Source organism: Corvus cornix, chromosome 7 (assembly GCF_000738735.6).
Source record: "Corvus cornix cornix isolate S_Up_H32 chromosome 7, ASM73873v5, whole genome shotgun sequence".
Lineage (NCBI taxonomy): Eukaryota > Metazoa > Chordata > Aves > Passeriformes > Corvidae > Corvus > Corvus cornix.
Window position 1 is genome coordinate 22,981,403 of NC_046337.1, and position 21,104 is coordinate 23,002,506.

General features: G+C 37.5%; 1 protein-coding gene and 1 long non-coding RNA gene across 6 annotated transcripts in view; one reads left to right on the forward strand and one right to left on the reverse strand.

Moving 5' to 3' along the window:
• The window catches only part of PDE11A (phosphodiesterase 11A), a 117,713-nt gene that overhangs the window by 40,071 nt on the left and 56,538 nt on the right, over positions 1-21,104 (reverse strand). For all 3 annotated transcript variants that reach the window (XM_039555242.1, XM_019290330.3, XM_020585056.2), the window contains 3 exons: positions 19,719-19,786; positions 19,257-19,349; positions 16,551-16,601 (listed from right to left, as the gene is read on the reverse strand). In XM_039555242.1, coding sequence (XP_039411176.1) covers positions 16,551-16,601; positions 19,257-19,349; positions 19,719-19,786 — 212 coding nt within the window. The remainder of the gene's footprint in view (positions 1-16,550; positions 16,602-19,256; positions 19,350-19,718; positions 19,787-21,104) is intronic.
• LOC109145663 overlaps positions 1-21,104 on the forward strand; it is a 108,132-nt gene that overhangs the window by 32,831 nt on the left and 54,197 nt on the right. For all 3 annotated transcript variants that reach the window (XR_002047217.3, XR_005602360.1, XR_005602359.1), the window contains exon 2: positions 18,392-18,509. This is a non-coding gene — a long non-coding RNA (uncharacterized LOC109145663). The remainder of the gene's footprint in view (positions 1-18,391; positions 18,510-21,104) is intronic.

The following is a 21,104-nucleotide window of genomic DNA, read 5'->3' on the forward strand; positions in this document are numbered from 1 at the left end:
GGTAGCCTGTCATAAAATAGTATTAACACTGTGGTTTTAACTTATTTGCTAGGTAGAAGAAAAGTCTATTCGGTTCAGTACCCAGTAAAGCATGCCAGTACCTCAGAAAGTCATGGTGCTGTGCCAGGGAGCTTAACTGATACAGGAAATACAACAAACCTATCAAGTGTCATCCCAGGACACAGCTGAAGAACCTCTGGAGCATGCATGCTCCAGAGATGCAAGTTCTGTTAACTACACACTCAGTTGTCTGCTAACATACTTTCCCAGGTTGAATCAATTCAGCATGTTTTTCTGAGTGATCATTGAAATACTGGAATACTTCTAGATGATCCCAACAGGAGTTACACCTTAACAGCCTTTAAGATCTGAAAAACTATGTCTGTACTTCCCAGTGTAAGGAAGGCAGGAAGGAAGGATATAAATAAATAAATAAGGCTAGGTGTGAAGCAGAAATGCTGGCCCAGAGACTGTGCTGTCCAGACCTCCAGCAATCTTACAAAAATTGTGACTTTTTAAATCGTTCAGTTACTCTTCAGAGACTTGGGGGATATTGGAGATGCACACTAATATTTAGTCTATGAACATAGTCACTGGATAGAAATAAGATTCTTAGTATAATCCCTTTTTGGGAAGAAACACATTTGTACATCATGCTCCGTAGTTCCTTAGTGAAAAGCTTAAATAACAAGCAGAAAGAGAAGCACTTGATTGTGAGCAGAGCTTCTTGAAATTGTTTTGTCAAAACAATCTTTAAAAACCCATTGCTGCATTTTCATTAACTTTGAAGTGGGCTCTGATTAACATTTTCAGAATTTTTGGCCTCTTAAAGAGAAACAGATCTTTTCCTTGCTATTTTTTACTGGAAACCAACACTATTGCCAGCCTGTTGCAATTCAAGGTAGAACACTTGACACAGTTGCTCAACTAAAATTGTTTTTTCATTTGTCAAACAATGGAGAAATAACAATATATTCCAAATCTATTACAAATTGAACAACAGGATATTAACAAAGCAAGTCAAAAACGATTTCTTCCCACGTCAGTCTCAAACTTTTAAATATTTATGAGGTTTTACATTCCTAAATTTAACAGGAGTGCCATAATCCAAAATAACTGCTGAATTAATAGCCAGGAGATAACATTTGTATAAAAGAACCATTTGCTTTACAACAGCAATAAAGGAAACAACAGAATTATGAGTGCAGAGCCTAATTTGAATAATGTTACAAAAAATGATATGTTGTGGGGCTGCAGCAATATTCTGGCTGCACCTGGCATTGACTATCCTCAGCTTCTTAGGCTAGAAATGCAGAAGCCCAGGGTTTAGAGAAGAATAGTCATTAAAACTTCATTATTTTAATTACAGAGATATAAAAAAAATATTAATAATGCAGAATACTAAAACATATCCCTCCCTGAAATTTTTGCAGTGTTGCAGGAAAAATTCCAGTGGATATCTTAAAATAAACAGCAATAACAACACTCTCTTTTAGGAAAACAGAGAGGATGAATGTACCATGACAGCAAAAGGGAGGGGCAGACAACTAAAAATCAAGTTACAGTGAAATTATTTTTTAAAGCACCCCAGTGATTTAGAATCACTTAAAAGGCCTGGGGTTTTTGGACATTTTTAAGTTCAATTTTCCCTTTCTAAAACCAAATAAGAACATTTTACTCTGGAATCTTTTAACCCTATGAATCAAGCAATTTCAATGTTCTTTGTATCCTTGAGAAAAACTCACATGACTCTTTTATAAGCTTATGGTAAGTTAAAGCTGGATGTGCCTCCTCTGGTCACATTTCCATACCCCAGTACTAACCCAAAAATTTGTCTTGAAAGACATCAAGAACAGAAATTTGGCTGAACACATGAAAGGCAACTGGTCTTGCCTAATAAAGTACAAACTTGGCAGTTGCCAGACTAGGAAAATATCATCAGTCACTGGTAGCTTGAAAAAGAGGATGTCATGCCTCCAAACAAGAGCACAAGGATAAGGTCTGTGATTACTCCATTCTCACAGGTGCATGGGATAGGGCGGAATGAATACAGGAAGGAGGAAAAGCACCTTTGTACTCAATTCAGGTTGGAGACTGACTCTCCTTTCCTCATTGCTCTCTGCTATCACATAAATTCTATCACAGCCTGCTCAGAGTACATGTGAACAGGTAAGAGACAAGTGCCTGGTTGAACCTTACTTCCCACTGGCCATCACAAAAGGCCATATGTAATTAATGACCCTCACTGCAAAACACGTGGAACATCAAAGTGGCTTTCACCATAAAGTCACAGTTCTGGCCACTATAAATGACAGCTCATGGGAACAGAAAAATAACATTTTTGGTTCAGTATTAATAACACTTTGGGCTGCTGTGGATGAAAAAAACCTAAGAAGGACAATGCTTACTAAATGATTTTGCACTAACTTGTCTAATAGCATATTACTCACAATCTTCTATATCCATATTTGATAATGTGATAAAATCAGACGTAAAGAAACTAGCAAGTTCTTCTCAAAGCATGTAAAATTCCTCTTTGTAAAATGTGCACTACCATGGAAACAGTCCAGCTAAACACAGAAAACACTGAAATCCTACTTTGCTGTAATCTTAAAATTTCTCTACTTCAGTTTTAGTACCTGTGTGGATAAGACATCAGTGTATATTATGCAAGGGAAGTATTTTGAAACATACTGATAAATAAATGAAACAGTCCAGCTAAACACAGAAAACACTGAAATCCTACTTTGCTGTAATCTTAAAATTTCTCTACTTCAGTTTTAGTACCTGTGTGGATAAGACATCAGTGTATATTATGCAAGGGAAGTATTTTGAAACATACTGATAAATAGATTAGTACGGCTTTGTTTGAGAAAAAGGCACATTCTGCCATTTGATATACTCAGCTTCCTTCCCATGCGACACTAGAACTATTCTGTAGCAGCAACTTCCACTTACTGAATGTAGTCCACTTTTTGCATAACCTTATTTACAGTGGCATGTGGAATGCTCAGCAAGGTTTCCTCATCAGAAAATACTGCCAGACTGATGGAAAAAAAGTAACAAGAAACTTGATTATACTTCACACATACAAAGATATCTCATGAAATGTATATCCCAGTGTAGCAAAAGAATGGCAAAATGATATGGTGTACATCTTAAATCCCAGGGGCATTGTCAGAGTCCAGAGTCCACATACTATTCGAATAGCAGGTCAGGATCTGACCTCATGTACACTCTGGAGTGAAAATGAAGCTCCAGACAATGTGACACACACACAAGAAATGAAATTGTCTTTTCAAGTATCTCTTCATCTCGAATCTCTCTCAGAAGATTAGGATCTGAAAAACCTTAAAGGATTATCATCAAAAGCTGAAGAAAGCATCAAAGTGAAGAATATTTAAATGTGATGCCTTCATTATCTCTCACATAATCCCCTATGATTCTATGAAGCCATTTTGAAGACATCATTTTCTGATGGCAAAGATTTTTATTTGTGAATGTTTCTTTTCATATATAAAGGCCTCTAAAATACTTGCTTATATTTATAGCTGCAGGCAGGCATCTTTTAAAATACATCTTTATAGTCAGTTATCAGTAGCAGTGGACAAATTTTGTACTACTTCATAGCCTTGGAAGACCAAAGCCTGTTATATTCAGTCTGACACATTTACTCTCTCCAAAAGAGAATCAAATGTTGTAGCTCAGGCATGTTTAATGCCCAGAGCAAACTGGCTTTTAAAGGCCTCCATCTGTTACTGGAGACTGTGGATGGTAACTCTTTGCCCTTCACAATGCTGAATTAACACCTCTTTTCCAATGTCAACTGAAGCAGAAGCAGGACAGTGGCATTTACAGGGAATTTTACAATATTTACAGTAAAGGGGAGTGGGTATGGAAATGACTTATGTGTAGTTTCCTCTTGATTTTGATTCTAATAATTTTTTAAACATGATTATCACAGGAGCATTTCTCTGACTTCAATAGTGGGATCACCCAGAAACACAGACTCCTTTACTTTGGAGAGAGCTTTTGAGGCCAACCAGTCCTATGCCCCTGCCCCAAGGAGACCGCATGCTGCCATATAAACACACTTTGCAGCTGCCAGATCTACCAGACTCCTTTGATGTTCCAGTCATGTGAATGTCTTGTATCTGAACAGTTGTTGGATAAAATAAATGGTGGAACAGGATTTGTGTATTTTATACCTCCTCAGATTAACCTTACAGATAAACAGAGAGTTGCAATTGTGAGATCAAATGCCCAAACTGTGCCCCAAGTCCCACAGTAGGTGTCTGAGCCCTTTGCTGGAAAAGGTCATTCCTTGATTTAGTCCAAGTTTTACATCTGTAAACCAAGAATAATGCAGTACATGCATCCAGCTTCAAAATCTGCAGCTGAAGCACGTATATGGATGTGGTGCAAGTGCTCCACCGTCAAATGGCAAATGAACAGCATGACAAGTGCTTTAGATGTGAAATGTAGAACAAAGAAAGTGGCATTTAGACTTGTTTCAAAAAGTTGTGTTTGGTTAGACCATTTACCAAACATAACTACTGCTTAGTATGATGCTAGTATTTCTTTTAATTAAAAGAGAAACTTCACAGCATTAAGAAAGCCGCGAAGAAGCTTAGTCTGCTTCTTCTATCAGAACAAGAAAAGTAGCCATTAAGCAATATATCACTACCAAATATAGCATTTAGGATTTTTTATTATTATTATTATTATCATACAGTGTGGGCTTAGGACAAAAGTACGGTATTTACTTTCTGCTTTTGGGATAAAACTGTATGTGCCTGAGGAAAGGATTTGTAATTTAAAAGTCTTATAATTTTCATTTTAAAAGGGCAAGGGAAGGTATGTCATTACAGTATTACACATGCTATTTCCAAAACTAGGCCCAGAATTATAGCTAAAAAGCAGAAAAAATTTTGAATATTTCTAATCAGTCAATCAATTCTATCTGAACATATCACTTTCTGAAATTGGGGCCCATCAAAAAGAAATAATACATTTCAGAGATAAAAATATGACGTATAAAATGTTGTTACAAACTACAATAGACACAAAATATGTTATTTTATGTTACTAAAAATCAATTCTTGATGCTAAAGTTGTTTCCTAGTACACAAAAACAAAATATATGGCAGCCTATAAAAGGAACAAGAAATTTTGATTTTAAAAGAACAGAGACATAAAATAAAAACAATTAATGGTCTAGGCATCTATTATTCTTAAGGCCAAAGTCCATAACCACAGCAGCCTAGGACTGGAGTTTTACAGGGCATGCACATTGGACACAATGATCTCCCAAGGCGCACTGGGGAGTGTTCACGTCCTTTTGGCTGATGGTGATTAGGAAAGAACCAGTGTGTCACATACTGCAGGCTAGCAACTGTCGAGTTTTTATGACCATCAGTGCAGATGAGAAGTTTGTACAAAAGGGTCTATTCAGTCTCTGTTTCAGAATTTCAAACAAACACAAGCAGCAAACCTAGGGCAACTATTTCTCTGTACTACAAAAGTGTCAGGCTGCCATTTCCCACAAAGCTTTACTTGGTTTTGGTGGCAAAAAGTCAGCTTTGTTACTCCCATGAAGAGCAGAATGGGTAATGTGGACTGACCCCCCTGCATGCCTGTAAATTTGGGAGGGTGAGGAAACTGGGATACAACGTAGCCTTTTCCTACCCAGAAAGTGGAGGAAAAGTTCTAGCTCCTTCCTTGAAGCCTCAGAAGAGGAAAAACATGATTAAGGGTGGAAGGAACAGGGACAGATTCTTGTCGCGGTGGACACGATGTGAAGGCATAGGGGGGAACTCACATGTTTGGTGACAAACAGCCCAGACTGTGCCCTGCAACTCTCAGTTGGGCACACGGTGGAAGAGAGCATGTGAAAAAAGTGAAGGGGTTGCCAAGATCAGACACTAAAAAAACCCAGAACCAGAACCTCAAAAATCCCACCAGAGCCACAATGGCACATGTACTGGTATCACACTATTTTTTTGATCCCAGCACACTCCAGCAGCTCTCAGTGCACCAAAGCCAACCTGCAGAACCAGTGGTCCCATGTCACCCTGGGGCCCTAGTGGTGCTGCAGGAGCACAATGGCACTGGGATTCCTGAGAGCCACGGAAATTTTCTTTCCGAGCAGCTGTGACAAATCAGGCTGGCAGTACAGTGACTGGTGGGGAAAGTTATGCAAATATATGAGTGGGTTACTGCTCCACTGGGGAGAAAGTCCTATTTCAGACCTGCTAGAGTGACAGCTATAGCAGAATACTGTCAGGTAGACAATAAATAATATTGACAACACCTTCAACCTTACAACGTACATTTGCAGGAATCCTACAGAGAACATTTCAGTGATTCTCTTTAAAGTTTTTGTCTTTTTCTCCTTACTTTTTGTCAAGTTCTGATTGCAGGTTTAAAAGAAATCCAGCCATCCCATTCTGAACCCATAAAGCACTCCCTAGGAGCACCCAGGACTGCCCAAAAGAGCTTTCTCCCCAAACCCAGAGGTTCATCTCACTACAGCATCACAAGCCAAGGCTTATCCCATGTGAGGCTTCTGCAGGGCAGGCTGAACACCGAGCCCAGATCCTCTCCCCAGAGCAGAACGGACATCCTCCACTCCCCCCTTCATCCACAAAGCCCCCCAGCAGAGAAAGCCTAAGCACCCTGCACTGTCCCACAAGCTCTGGTTCACACACAAGTCACAGCCTCATCACCACAACCTTTCTGAAAAACTCAAAATGTGCAGATCCCATTCTTTCAACAAAAAACCAAATAATAGGCACTTAAATCTTGTATTTATTTAGCTCCTTACTTACTACCTACGTATTACTAGCTTTATAAATTTTCTCTAAGTAAAAGTTGCTTTCATGTATCACCGCTTTAAGGTAAAAGGCTGCAATACAAACAAAAACACTAATTTCTTGACATTCATGTTTTGAATGTATGTATATATTATGCTGCTTATAACTTTTCCTTACCACTCCTCACAGCAACAGGTTTCCTTCAGGGAAAGTAGAGGTAGCACAAGTAGATACTGGAATCAGGATAACAGTAGAGTTTATGAAGGCCATACATAGAAATGGATTTCTCTGTTATTTTTGGGGTGGGGTTTTTGTGTGCCCCTGAGCTTGTTGCAGGGACAGAACACACACACAGCTGTGTGGCAGCAGAGAAAGCAGGGGTAGGCCAGTTACACTGAAGCGACCGAACAGGCTGTTGGATGCACAGGCAGATTATGACTGGGGGGGGGGTGCTATAGTCTATTTCTCATACACGTTAAGTGTTTGCAGTTTAAATTTGAAAGACTAAACCCACAGAACTACTGACACAATCTCTTTTAGAAAGTATATTTACTCTGCCAGGGATTTTGCCCAGACTAAATCAATAGCTGGCCCCACCCTGAGCAGACAATGAAACAGTGTAATAAATAACCTATACAAGATTGCAATTACAAATATTTTTTTACATAATATAGGCTAGATAATGTTTTGGTTGATAACACATACATCCCAAATTGATCTAGAAAACAAGTGTGCATCCAGGGAATTTTTTCTTTCAAATAATCCCAAAGCCTAAGTTAATACTGCATAGAAGCACGGTCACTCACATGCTCATGTGTGGGAACAGCCCTTTCAGCACAGCCTCATTCTCACCACCTGATGGAGAAATGCAAAAAAAAAAAAAAATTGCTGGATATGAGACTGGACATAACATGGCTGAACCTGCACGGATATTTCTCTTCAGTCTCTCAGTGTCTTGTGCAAGAAGGACACGCTGCCTTGTGCTGGGAACATATTCTACCACATGCACTGACACAAACATTGTGGTGGTGTGAAATTGCACTGGCATTACTTTTCAGGATTTTACGGCTTAACAGAAATGCTGCTTGGCGACCAGCCTTAAAGTGGAGCAAGGATGGCACCCAGTGGCCAAACAGATTCATCTCAGAAAAAACATGTCTCCCACTCTCCACTTTTGAGTGTTTTACTTATGAAAAGGTTCTACCTCTAATATCAACTCGTTGGAAATGTCAAAAGCCTTTAAAGAACACTGCGTTCTTCCTCTGGGGGACATTTATGTTTCTTGCTGTAAAATACTAAAAACAAACAAACAAAAATCCTGTAGAAATATTGCCATTAATAATTTAAAATCAACACAAGCAAACATTTATGACAAACAATTGCTTGCAGCTGGCACACTGCACAGAAGCAGAAATAAAGAAAAATATTTTTTTCATTTGTAGGGTATATGCTAAATTTAAAAAAAAATCCTGTTTTTAAATCCAGTACAGCTAAGTTTTTTAATTTTAAAATTAAAATTGATAATATCAATGCCAACTAGAAAGTTTCTATCTAAATAAAGTTTGGTGAAAAGCAACTTCATTTTTTAACAAGAAAATGCCTAGGTATAATTCTCAGTCTGCTGGGGCTACAGAAGGAATCAAGCACAGATAAATAAGGAATAATTTAAAATGTGAAATATTATGCCATTTTTATAGATTTCTTTGAAAATTCTTTCATGAGACAAAATAAACACTACAATGGTCTTTCTGGAGCAGTTGGGAATGCAGGTCTCAGAAGAGTGAGCTGTCACATACAGGGCCAGCCCAAGGGATGTCTTATCAACTGTGTGGGGAATAACTTGCTCCTTGTTGGTGGCAAAATAACTATGATAAAGTCACACTGAAGAACTCCTACATTACCATCTTTCACTGAAGTACCTCAAATTTTAAATTATGCTGGCCCACTTTCAGTGCAGGAGTCTTTGCTAGATAAATTTTTCTTCCTGTCTGAAAATCTTTCCTAACAGAAATTCCAAAGTCTGTCACTGACTGAAGTACACTACTTTATTATTTGGCAAGTGTTGTTTTTTCCTTTTTAAATCATTCATCAGATATCCCTCTGGCTTGGATGGCAATGTAAATATATTCCATGCCTTATGACTTTTTGCATGGTTGCTGGCTACCTAGGGTAGCAATGTTGAACTGTGTTTATTCCTTGATGTTTTCCATCTGACAAGGGATTCTTACGGAGTATGGTGACTGATCAGATGGAAGAACAGACAACAGGTCTGTTGGGTACTAAATTATGCCACCTTCACTTGGAAGCAATACTCTGTTCCAACAATTGCTTTTTCTAACTTGTTTTTCTAAGCATTCTCAAGACCTGGACCAATTGTAGTTTTGCATATGGAAACAGATGCAAGAAACACAAAATTTCCCATGTGAATAACAAAAATCCAGTATCTGGGAACAGCAAAGTAGCAGCATGCTTTTTTTAGTATGGACAACTCAATAATCCTAAGTGTTTTATTACTTCTCTGCTGAAAATGTCTGTTGTTTAAGTGTCACTGTATTACTGTGCATAATTACTAAGAAACTGGAAACCAGCCACTATTAAAGGCAGTAAGTCAGTGATATTTTCAACTACATGGAATGGGTTTTTTTAGTACTGTAAATATTAGAGTATAGCAGAAATAATTAGAAATATCTAGATCAATTGAAGTCTATTTCAGCTTTAGAGAAGGCAGCTTTTTAAAGTAACTAGTACAAAGACTGTTTTGATCAGGCACATATTTTAATTTTGTTATTTTCATTGGTTGAAGTTTATTACTTTTTAAAGTATTTAATGAGGAGATTTAAGCTGTGGTCTAACTATGAAGTAGTTGATCTCAGAACTAGTCATTTATTATTTAATATTTCTAGTTACTGTGTGTCTTTACTCTGCAGTTAGAATATAAATGTTGATTTTTCACTTCTTCTTTTTAATCATAACGCTGAAGATCCCTTCTTTTTAACCCACAGTGTAAATGTATCCAAAGATTATTCTGCATAGCATAAAGATATAGGAATAAATATATTTTGCCTTTGCATATTAAAAAAATTCTAGAGAAGTTCCTTACTGAGTTCTGTGATGCCCTTGCCCTGAAGCGATCCAGAATCTATTCCTTGCTGAAAGAAGCCTATATCTTTTAAAAATTATTTTAATGACTTGGCTAAACTCATAAATTAACAGAAAAAGTTGTCTGGGTATGATTATGTGATTAAATTGTGGGCTTCAGCTAGATTCCAGGCACAGGCTTCTTTCTTTTGCCTTAACTCTCTCAATCATATACAGTTTTTCCTCAAAAGAAAGATTTATTTTAAACCAGGATTTACTTATCTCCTACACCAGAAAATAAACTGGTTTTGTGCAAGCTTATCATGCAAATGCAATACAGTTGCATCACACAAATGTGTTGCAGTCCAAAAGTAGAATTGTTGAAACCTTTCACAGATGTTTTAATATTTCTGTCCCCTCTTTGCAAATGGGAAACCAAAACATGAAGCAGTGCCCTGCCCTGCTCAGATAATTTGGCAACACAAGGACAAGGAACTTGCCCAGTTAGACTGCAGACATTTAGAGGGTGGAAGTATCCTCACAACCACTACAGCCTCCCTTGAACTCCTCCAGAGTCAACAGGCAGGGCTGGCTGGACACAGGATGGCAGCTCAGTGCTTGAGCCTCACCAGGCTAAAATACTCCTTGTAAACCTTACCTCCACAACATCTTGGAAAATTCATATTCCATTGCCCCAGAGGGAAGGGAACATTTTACTCTGGGAGCTCTATGTTTTCACCTGAAATAATAAATGTGGCCGTTTTAGAAACACAAGAGGAATCTTTTCAGCAACCTTTTGCAGCAGTTTAATCTCATCTTGATTACCTATGCTGAAATTTCAATAAAACTGAACGTTTAAATTTTTGAAACCAAATTCAGAATTCCCACTAGCTTTCTCTATTAACTATTCCTTGAATTAGGGTAGGCACTGTAGTACGGCACCAGTCTAGCAGGACAGCTCCAGAAGTAATGCGTGAAAGGTGCTTCTCATGTCTCTGACACATAAAATTAATCTGACTTTATTTCTGATAAAACACCTCATGGAAGAAAATAAGCAAAAACCCTCAGGGAATATTATTTGAACTGAAAAAACATACCCCCCCCGGTGCACTCCTTTCTGCTTTGGTGAGCTGCGCCTTGGAGATTCCCTGACCCAGAGAACATCAGTCTCTGCCTTTTCCTTCTGCTAATTCATCATTTTAACTCATTAACATCTACAGTGATAGGTCATATAGTTTAACTACTAGTTTGCTGAAGAGACATTTTTAATCAGATTAAAATCTCCACCCTAATTTCATCTGATGTCCCTAAATCCAGACATTTTATGAGAAAATACCATGAACAATCTTTCCCTACTCCACTTCTCCATGCCATTCCCTGTTCACTGAAACTGGAAAAAAATTGAACTACAGAGCACTTGCTGGAAGTCAGATGACAGCCTCACATTTCAGAAACTAGTATAAACACTCAGTATTTTATCATTATTTTCAGTGTATGCAATGTGTTCTTGACTTCTTATTTCCACGACAACTGAAGACATGGGCACATGTCAAAGTGTACAAAATAACGTAATAAATAAAGACCTTGGTTTCATGAATTACGAAACTCTTAACACGGTGCTTTAGGTCTTGTCTTATGTGGGCAGTGGATGTGGAAAAGTAGAGAAATAAACTGTGTTTTACATCTTGTGATCCTGTACCTTTCTCAAAAAGGAAAAAGGGAGCACAATTCAATTTCAACGCTCTGGTTACCCTGAAGTTTTCTTTGGTTTTTTTCCTATTGTTGCTATTTTCAGCAGAACCTAAGCAGCTGGAATAGCACTAGGGAAAAGCTCAGTGCCAGCCAAAGGGAAGCGTGTGTGAGCAGCCTTGGAGGCCAATCTGGAAAATCCTGCAGCATGTGAAGAGCTCCGTGTTTCCCCACACACATGGCCGGGCCCACGGGTTGCAGTGCTGACGCTGCAGTGTGACTATGTGCTTGTGGGTTTGGTAAACACAGGTTACCAAACAGATTGACACAGCAGTGCAACAGAACAGCAGCAGTGCATAAACCCCCCATATTCTATGGCAATATTTCATAAATGGTACAAGACAAAGGCCACATTACCTTTCTGAAATTTAATTACTGAGGAAGACTATGAATTAATTACTATAAACTACTAAAAATTATTTAATTACAAGCTTATAAAAGTAATTAAATTAGTTCTAAATTGAAAGATGACAATAACATAGCCAAGGAATGCCTTCCCTATTGCTTCAGAGATTGAAGATAAAATCAGTACAAAAATTTCATTTTTTTTCGTTGTGCTGCCCATTGTTACACATTTAAGGGTGCATAAGGCGTGAATAACAAATGGTAAATCATGCGTAACTCACTCCAAGTATCAAATTCACATAGATCCATCCTCTTTCATGGATTCAACTCTTTACATTGTCATATACAGTAGCAGTCTTAAAAGTTATTTCTTGTTTAGTTCAACTCTTTCCATCATTCTGTAGTTAAATTAGTGTTTTTAAGAAAGACACAAAAGCCTCCCTATGTGAAGGTAGATCTTAAATAGCCACACTTCAGGCTGCAAAATTGAGAAAGGCAGAAATTGTTATTCATGCTACATTTTGAATTGAAGATTCTGTAAATCAGGTGATACATTATTTTCCATTGTGTATCTCTCCTGTGTGCTGTTTGACCTAAAAAAGGGAATCTCTCACAGGGCTATAAATAATGCATCATAGTCATTAAATATTGATCTGGCTTATACCATTGACAGCTGTGCAATTAGGCTTGCTTCTTAAAAATAGCTTCTTGTACACTGCCCATAATAGGACAGTGGTTACATATTCTTTTTGGAAACTACATTGGTTAAATTTAAAGGTGATGTGTGTTTGTTGAGCTGCTTGCTAAGACACAGGACTTAATCATTACTGTCTCATAAATCAGTAACTCTTGCTATAAATATCCAGTCCTGGACACAATTCTGCATTATTTACTCATGTATCTATATCTGTCTAACACATAACTATATTTAGGCTCGCAGAACTGGAATTTCAGTAAGAAGAAACCTGGCACTACAGGACTATCCTATAGGATAGCTTCAATCTTAGATTAATCAGACTTCAAGTGCCTTATCTATTCCAGTGACACAAATGCTTATAGCTAAGCACTAGCACTAGTACACAACAGAAATGACAGAATAGTCTTTCAAGTCTAAAATACAAGGGAGAACTGAGTTACCACAGTTTCTAAAATAATAGCTTTTTCTAACTTTTTGAAAATAAAATTAATATTGATATGGGGATGATTCAACGGTGCATTACTTTAAGCTTATCCTGCCAAAATTCAGTTTGAATTTAACATAATTATGTAGATGCAAGGGAGGAGAAGCATTGTGATAAATCAGGCTGAAGACTCCAGACATTGTCAGAAAAATTTGCACTCAAGCTGATGGGGTTTTTTGTTTTACTTGCAAATGCCCATGAAAAGCAAAGTTTAGTTTTTCTTCCTGTATCTGGAGGAATGGTATCAGAAATCTACTTAGCATAGTAATGTGGCACATATCAGAAAACCTAAAAAATATTATGCAGTTGTGTGAATTTAACAGTATAATAAATATAATTTTTTTTTGGAAGCCATCATAATCTAAACCTAAAAATTAAAACCCAAAAAATCTAAAAATATTTAGTAGCCAATTGTATGACATGGTCAATTTTCACATACTCACGTTTCATTGTTCCATACTGTGAACTTCCCTCTGTATTTTTCCAGCTCCACCAGCAATAGTGCTTTGCACTTTTTCCCAGATAAACATCTGGAAAAAGGTATTTAATTCCTTAAGGGTTTCTTATTAAGGTGGGGTTTTCTTCATTAATTCTTAGATGGGATTATAAGAAACAGAAATAAATGTCATTTATCTTACAGAACCTGGTCACAGTGATTATGCTTAATTCTTTAAAAGATAGCAGGTATATTTGTTAATTTGTATGTTTGTGAATTCATCCACTAACAGTAAGAAATTATTGATGAAATTTCAAGTAAAAAAAATCAACTTTTACTAGTCTGCCTAGGCTTTCTATAATGCAATAAGATAATTCACTGGTAAAAACCAGAGGAAAAATAAACTTCAAGTAGACTTGCAATTTTTCACTTTTTATCAGAATATTCTTGAGATCCTAACCAAATAAAACTTAATGGAGAAACAGTTTATGAAGACTATAAAAAATAAGATTATAAAGAGGGAAAGAAAAAACTTGTACTACAAGAGTATGTAATTATTTCCAAGCTTCTGGGGTCCGGTTACAATATATTTGAGGTAATATGTTGAGAAGTTGCCAACTCAAATGCATTGTCACTCCAAATCATTAATTACTGCTAGGTGCTGTGTCAGTCAGGAGCCAATAGTGAGCTCCTGGCATTACTCTCATTTAGATGTTCCTATCGTGTGTGTGTCTGCTCTGACTGAACCAGGACATCAGGTAAATCGTAACAGACGTGTGCTCTGACATCTGCCAATAAATCACCACAGAGAGAGGGGACAGTTCTAGCCTCAAACACCCCCAGAGGGAGGGATGGTTTATTAGCCAGTCAAGTCTAGAAGATGACCCTAATATAACAAAGGGCTTACACAAAATATAACAATATAATGAACAGAGAAAAGAACAGTGATTTCAGGGTAGGATGCCTTGGGAGACCTCAGCAGGGAGACCGGCTGCAAGCAGGGAGATGGGAGTAATTTCATCCCACAGATGGATGGCCCTCTCTGGGGATGAGCTCTGTGTCACAGGCCCACAGGACATGCTGGTAGTCTCTGGGATTTTGTTCTTCTGTTTTGTTTACATCCAGTGGTGTAAAGGCATTAACAAAGACTACTTGAGACTCATTTTGTCAGGAACTGAAAATGAGAAAACTGGATATAGGCAAGGGAAAAATTTTCCGAAAAAATAGCTTAAATTACTTTAAGCATAGCTTGGTTATATTCCTTTTTTTCTCATCTATGTTCTTCATTGGAAATGTATCTTTTGGCGTTACTAATGAATAAATGCTTTTCATTTCCTTTTACCTTATTATTAACCATTAAATGGATAGTTGCATGCCTTCAAGGTAAACAGATCATAAAAAGACATTTCTTGGAGACTGGTCTATCTATTAATGAAGTCACCTGGGAAAACAAGTAGAATAGCTTCTCATCACACAAGCATCTGAGTCCAAAGGGTAACATAGCAGGCTGTTATTTCAACTGCACAGACTGTGAAAGAGAGTTGTCTTGCAGTGGCTGACAGCAATCAAGAATGGCCCTCTTGTACATACAAAGATACTGGTGGAATCCTGAGAGTCATAGAAACTGTATTACAGGTGCTTATTCTAAGGTAAATGGAAATACAAAAATAAAATAGGAAATTGATGAATCTTTATCCCTTTCTTTCCTCTCTCTCAACACAGTGTTTAGCTCCTTTTGCCAAACACTGAATACAACTTTTTGCACACACAAAAGTATTTCCTGTAGTGTTGGAATGATCTTCAAGCAAGACTTCAGTAATCTCATCTTCAGCACACACAAGTTTGGGTAACCGTACCAGTAACTACAGTGAAGGTAGAATATTATACCCTTATCACCAGGTATCGATACAGAGTCTTAAGGCACAGCCACCATTTGGGCAATAATCTTCAAACTAATTAACGAGCAAGAGCTGCCCTTCCTCAGCCCAGATAACTCATCAGTATCAGCTCTATGCCAGCCATGTTTTCAAGAGTAAGAATTACCACCCAAGAGCTATTTTGCAGCCAGACAGATGCCAGGGTTCCAGAGCAGGGAATGACAGCAGCGTGGGGTCACAACAGTCCAGATCTCCTTCCCAGACTTCACTACAGTCTCTGGTGCACTTTGTGTCCAGGAGACCAACAGTGATACCCACCATGAGAGCCTCCCAAGCAGCTTTGAGGAGCCCTCTACCAGCATTGCCTCCTCATAGCCAAGGGAAGCATCACCAAGTTTCCCAAGTGCCTCCTCAAGCAGGAAAAGACAGTCTATCACAAAAGCAGCTCTGGATTGCTGGCAGTGATTAAAGATCAAGGTCACTGTTCCCCCCACTCTCTAGCCCATGGAAAGGCAGGATTCAGTGAAAACATGTAATTATTGGTCCCTAGCAATGCTACACTCAGAACACATCACTTCCACATTCTGCCCAGGGTTCTTAGAGGAGTTAGAAGATTCCTCATCTTTCCATCCAGCCTTCTGACCCTATGCACAATCGGGATAGAGAATGTTTTGCTTTTTTAGTAAGCACAGGGCAGCTTCCACGCTATAAGCATGGAAAGTCTCAAGTTCCTCTCTTTTTCCCTAGTCTCTCCCTCATCTCCTACATGGTATGACTTCCCTGTGATGGTTCCTGCTGAGGAGGCCACCAAACCCACACTGACATGCAGTGCCAGTAGCTGGTGCTGGCACAATGGGACTTTGCTGCTGTGTACCCACCACTGCAGCTCTTGACCCTTTGAAAGACATCTTCCACCTTCCCTACTTAACAGCCTAACATGTAATATGTCCTTCATAAATCATTGTTAATTAAGATTTTCCGCTTATGATGTAAAACTTCTCTCAGATAATCTACACTAATATTAATTTACTGTTATATTTTCAGAAATAAGTAGAAACTTAAATCTTACCTTGAATTTATCAACTTCTGCCTTCGAACATGTTGCATGATAAGACAACACCTGCCCCAGAACAAAAGATAAAAAACATTTTCATACACTTAACGAGTAGAAATATCAGGGTGCTGTACTGCAGTCTAATCAATTATGTTTACAGCCAATTTAATTAGCATTTATGTGATAATTCAGTTCTGATTGACAGCACATAATAGCTAATTGCAGGTTATCAGGCAGACATTTGGCATTTATATTGCAGGGAATTTTATAGGGAATAACGGACAGTAAGTAATTTAATATTATAAGGATTCCTACATTATTCTCCTGGAGTTCTACAATCAAAAGAGAAAGAATTTAATGTAAAAATAACAGTAGATTTACAGACTTTTAATAATGCCTTCTGCTATACTGAAAAGCTTAATGCCTATACTAGTGGCACATCACTGCATCCAAATATCAGCACCTCTAGGTGCTATGTCTGACATTCTCTTCAATACCATTCTGGAGATGGCAGCATCAAATAAAATGCACAAAGTACTGTACACGTGCTCTTATTACCTACTAGTATGCATCCATTTATATGTAGTACGTTCTATCCTTATGGGATGATACAAACATTGAACAAGCACTGCAGAAGGTGCAAGAGCCATCCTGTGTTCTGGACCCACCGCGATCTCTGTGTATGGGACAAGCTGCTGGTCCATGAGGGAGCTCCCAGAGCCAGAGCACTCCCAGCAAGGACAGGTCCTCCTCCCCACACTGCAACACCCAACCTGCTGATGCGCTGTGAGCTTTCATACATGCTTCTCATTTTGAAATAATTTTCATCTATGAATGTCTCTGTTATTCATACAAATACCTAAACTGTATCTCATATGGCTTTGACTTGCAACACCTTGTGGCAGTAAGTCCCAAGATATATTTACTCTTATCAGTTTTGGAGATGCCACCTTTTACAGAAATTCATTCCTGCACTATAAAAGAATAAATAAAAAACATAAACTCATTTATTCTGTACCCCATTTTACTTTGTATAATTATAACATTACGTCCTTTCTCGAATAGTATCTATTTTTCTGTCCAACCATATTGCAACTTCTCTCAGAAATTGGTAAGATTAGTCAAACTACACCCTCTGCTATGACAGATGACACTTAGTACCAAAATTCTCATCAAGCTTCTCCTTGATCTGTGTTCAATATATCCCTCTAGATTTTTACAGTCTTCCTTAGTAGTTGTTATTCTAATCTTTTAATCATTTGGATATGTTGTTTCCTTAATATAAAAGAAGTATTTAGCCTGGCTTTGAACCTTTCCTATAATTTATTTATGTTTTTCTCTTCTATTTATTAGTCAATCTTATCAGAATACTATATGAAAACCTGTATCAGTATATCTGGATAAGAATCTTATTATGATATATAAAAAGGTGATTTATTTAACATCTGATATCAATGTAATTTTCAAGTGCCTTTCATTGCCATTATAGCTAAATATATAATACCAATGAAGTAATCTATTAGTGAAAAATGAATCCACAGTCCTTCATCTTATGCCATTCTACTGATCAGTACTTTACTCCTGCATTTTCCATCACTTTATGCAAATATTATCAAGAGCTGTTGCCCATTTATAGAAATAATTACTCTTCATTGAAGAATAGTGACTATTTCTCAAATCTATACTCTACATGTAATATATGGTTATTAGTCTTTTTTTAGATCAAAGAAAGAAGCTGTATTTTAAACAAAAAATTCTCAATTTTCTTTTATTTCAGTAGCAAATAAACTTCTATATTAAGTTTCATCCATGTGTATCTGTGTGTGACATCCAGCACTGCTTGTTTTTCTTGCCAGCAGGAGCATTCATTCTAAGGTGTCACATTGCACAAATATCTCAGACATACGAGGAACTTGCACTTATTCATGGCTACGACATGTAAAGTATAAGGGATCTTGCAGGAGGCCTGAAAAGGTAAGCTTTTAACTTTTCCTCCTAAATGGATATATACAAATAATAAAAGAAATCTGCTTGTGCTTAGAATTTCTAACACCAACTGTCTTACCGACTTTGGAAAGCCTTAATATGCCTGTGTGCATCACAGGACAGAACCCCACTATGCAGATTAACATCTCCAACCCTAATGCAAAGATAAAAAAAAAGCTCCCTTATAGCAATACAGTTGGGTTTGATTTTTGTTTTAATGGAAAGAATTTCATATCTCGTTCAGGCCAATGTTATTTTTGTGGTCCTTATTGTAATGGTGAGTACTGGATAAACTCAAAGGAGTTACACAGGTGAAAGGTGCACACATCAGGGATAACTAGATCATTTTCTTCTCTTATCACACGTGAAATTTAAAACAATACCAATATCTTAGTGATGTTACCCTTTTCATCAGAGCAATGTTTTAAGATTAATCAGTCTTGCATAATGCTTTTTGAAAGATCTGAAATTTCATTCAGACCGCTCATAATTATTACTGTAGTAGGAATAATGTAAATTTATAAAGCTACCCTCAAAACTCCAGGCTTTTTTCTCACTGAGATTATCTTTAATATGATAATGTTTAAAATCTCCAGATACATAACAGATGGCAGTGCTATATTGTTGAATCTGGTTGGAGAAGTTTAAATTAATTGTAGGTTTTTTTAGTATAGTGGGCTCTTTTACATGTGACACTTAGGAGAAAGGAAAGGTTTCATGAAAATGTACACATACGTCAAGAGCCACAGACTGTTTTGCCCAGGATTTCTTCACTTGGTCATACATAATTGTGTTGTTGATACCCAGGCCACAAAAAATAACAAAAGCCTAAAATTTAAAAGAGAAAAAAGAAAGTCAAATATGAATCAATCATAATACAAGCACTAAGATGAATACTGGCTTAATAATTAAAAGAAATTGCATGGAAATATTAGGAATAATCATGTTTAAACAGGTTATCTTAGGAATGCAGGTGAGTCACTGGCCTCCAGATGAGACATTAGAGGCCAGAAACTTGTTTTAATTAGGATGCCACCTTCTAAGTGAGGATTTCTGAGAATTAATGTCAAACCACCAATATGGACAAGATATTCTCGCCCCCTCCCTGGAGTGGACTGAAGTGGACTGAAGCAGATTACTCACAAATACCAAATCCTACTGAAAAAGTATGTTAATGCTGAACTGAATGCCTCTTACTTCAAACAGTCGCTGGTCAGCATCGTCAAAGGATTTCCCATCAAGCCTGTTCAACACTTGAGCTACCCCTTTAGAAAGAGTTAATATGAATTATAATCTTCATTCATTAATTCACAATGCAGAATGCTTTATTCATTGATAAAATGTGTGTATTTCAAACTGAAAAGGAAAATGCAAATATTTATTCTGAAAATCACTAAACAGACAGACGTGCAATAGTTTGATTGTTCTGATACCAGTACTTTCAGCTGTTATTCCTTCCTCTCTAAGTATAATACTGCAAATCTAAAAGTTAGTCACAATGCCTTCACAAAAGGTTAAAGATCTATTCGAGAAAGAACTTGATCACTTTGCTAACAGCAATCATATAAGTTGTCCTAAAAATTTGGAGTTACCAATATAACTTGCTGAATCAGTACCTTCATTCCTAAACTCTTAGTTGGTTCAGCATCATCTGGGTATATAAACCCTTTTTCACTCATGGCTGGCTCATTAATTGACTGAACCAATGAAAAAATGCATTTTATGAACTAATACTGCTTGCTACTGCAACAAACATTTCTATTTCATTTAGCTACAATAAGCCCTTAGAAAAACACTGTAAGAGTAATCAGCTGTCAACAGTTCAGATTATTTCTGCTTCTTGAAGATAATGCGCACTTCACAACAAACAACAAGATGTATTTTTAAAAGACTCAATTCCCACATCATCTCTGCTAAAGAAGCTCAAAGATCCTGCATAACACCAGTGCCTTCAGCAATGCACTACTGATCTCAGCTCTCCCTGACAGCCACAAGGCACAGGGATCTAACTCTTATCCTGACAGTATAAATTGCTATTGCTTTGACGTCAGTTCTGTGGAAAGTTAGCAGAGGAATCTGGCACTGTTATTTCCAAATGCTCCTTTATGTGCCAAAAGCAGGTAATACAGGGCCAATTCCTGGGGTAGCAAGCTGCAAAGCATCCTATCAAAGATCCCATAGAACTCTGTCACATCCTAATCCAGCAACCACCACTGCAACAGGCAACTCCAACCGCCGCTACAGCCCCTCCAGCAAGTCTTCCCCCACTGTGTCTATAATTTATCATCAGAGGAAAATGACCACTTTGCTTGACTGCAGAAACAGTTGCCCATGTACTAAAGAGGGAGACCCAAGAAAAACTTGAATGCATATAAAACATTTTTCACTAATACGGTTAAAATTTCTGTTTTCATCTCATTAAAGTTCAACACAATATAAAACTTAACAATGACACAACTGGAAAGCTGAAAAGTCCATACAGTATCCAAGTCAAAACATCCCTTCTTGGATACTTAGCATGCATCCTAGGTACCGTAACTTCTTAACAATATTCAGCTGGGAAAAAGAAGAAAAAGGAACATA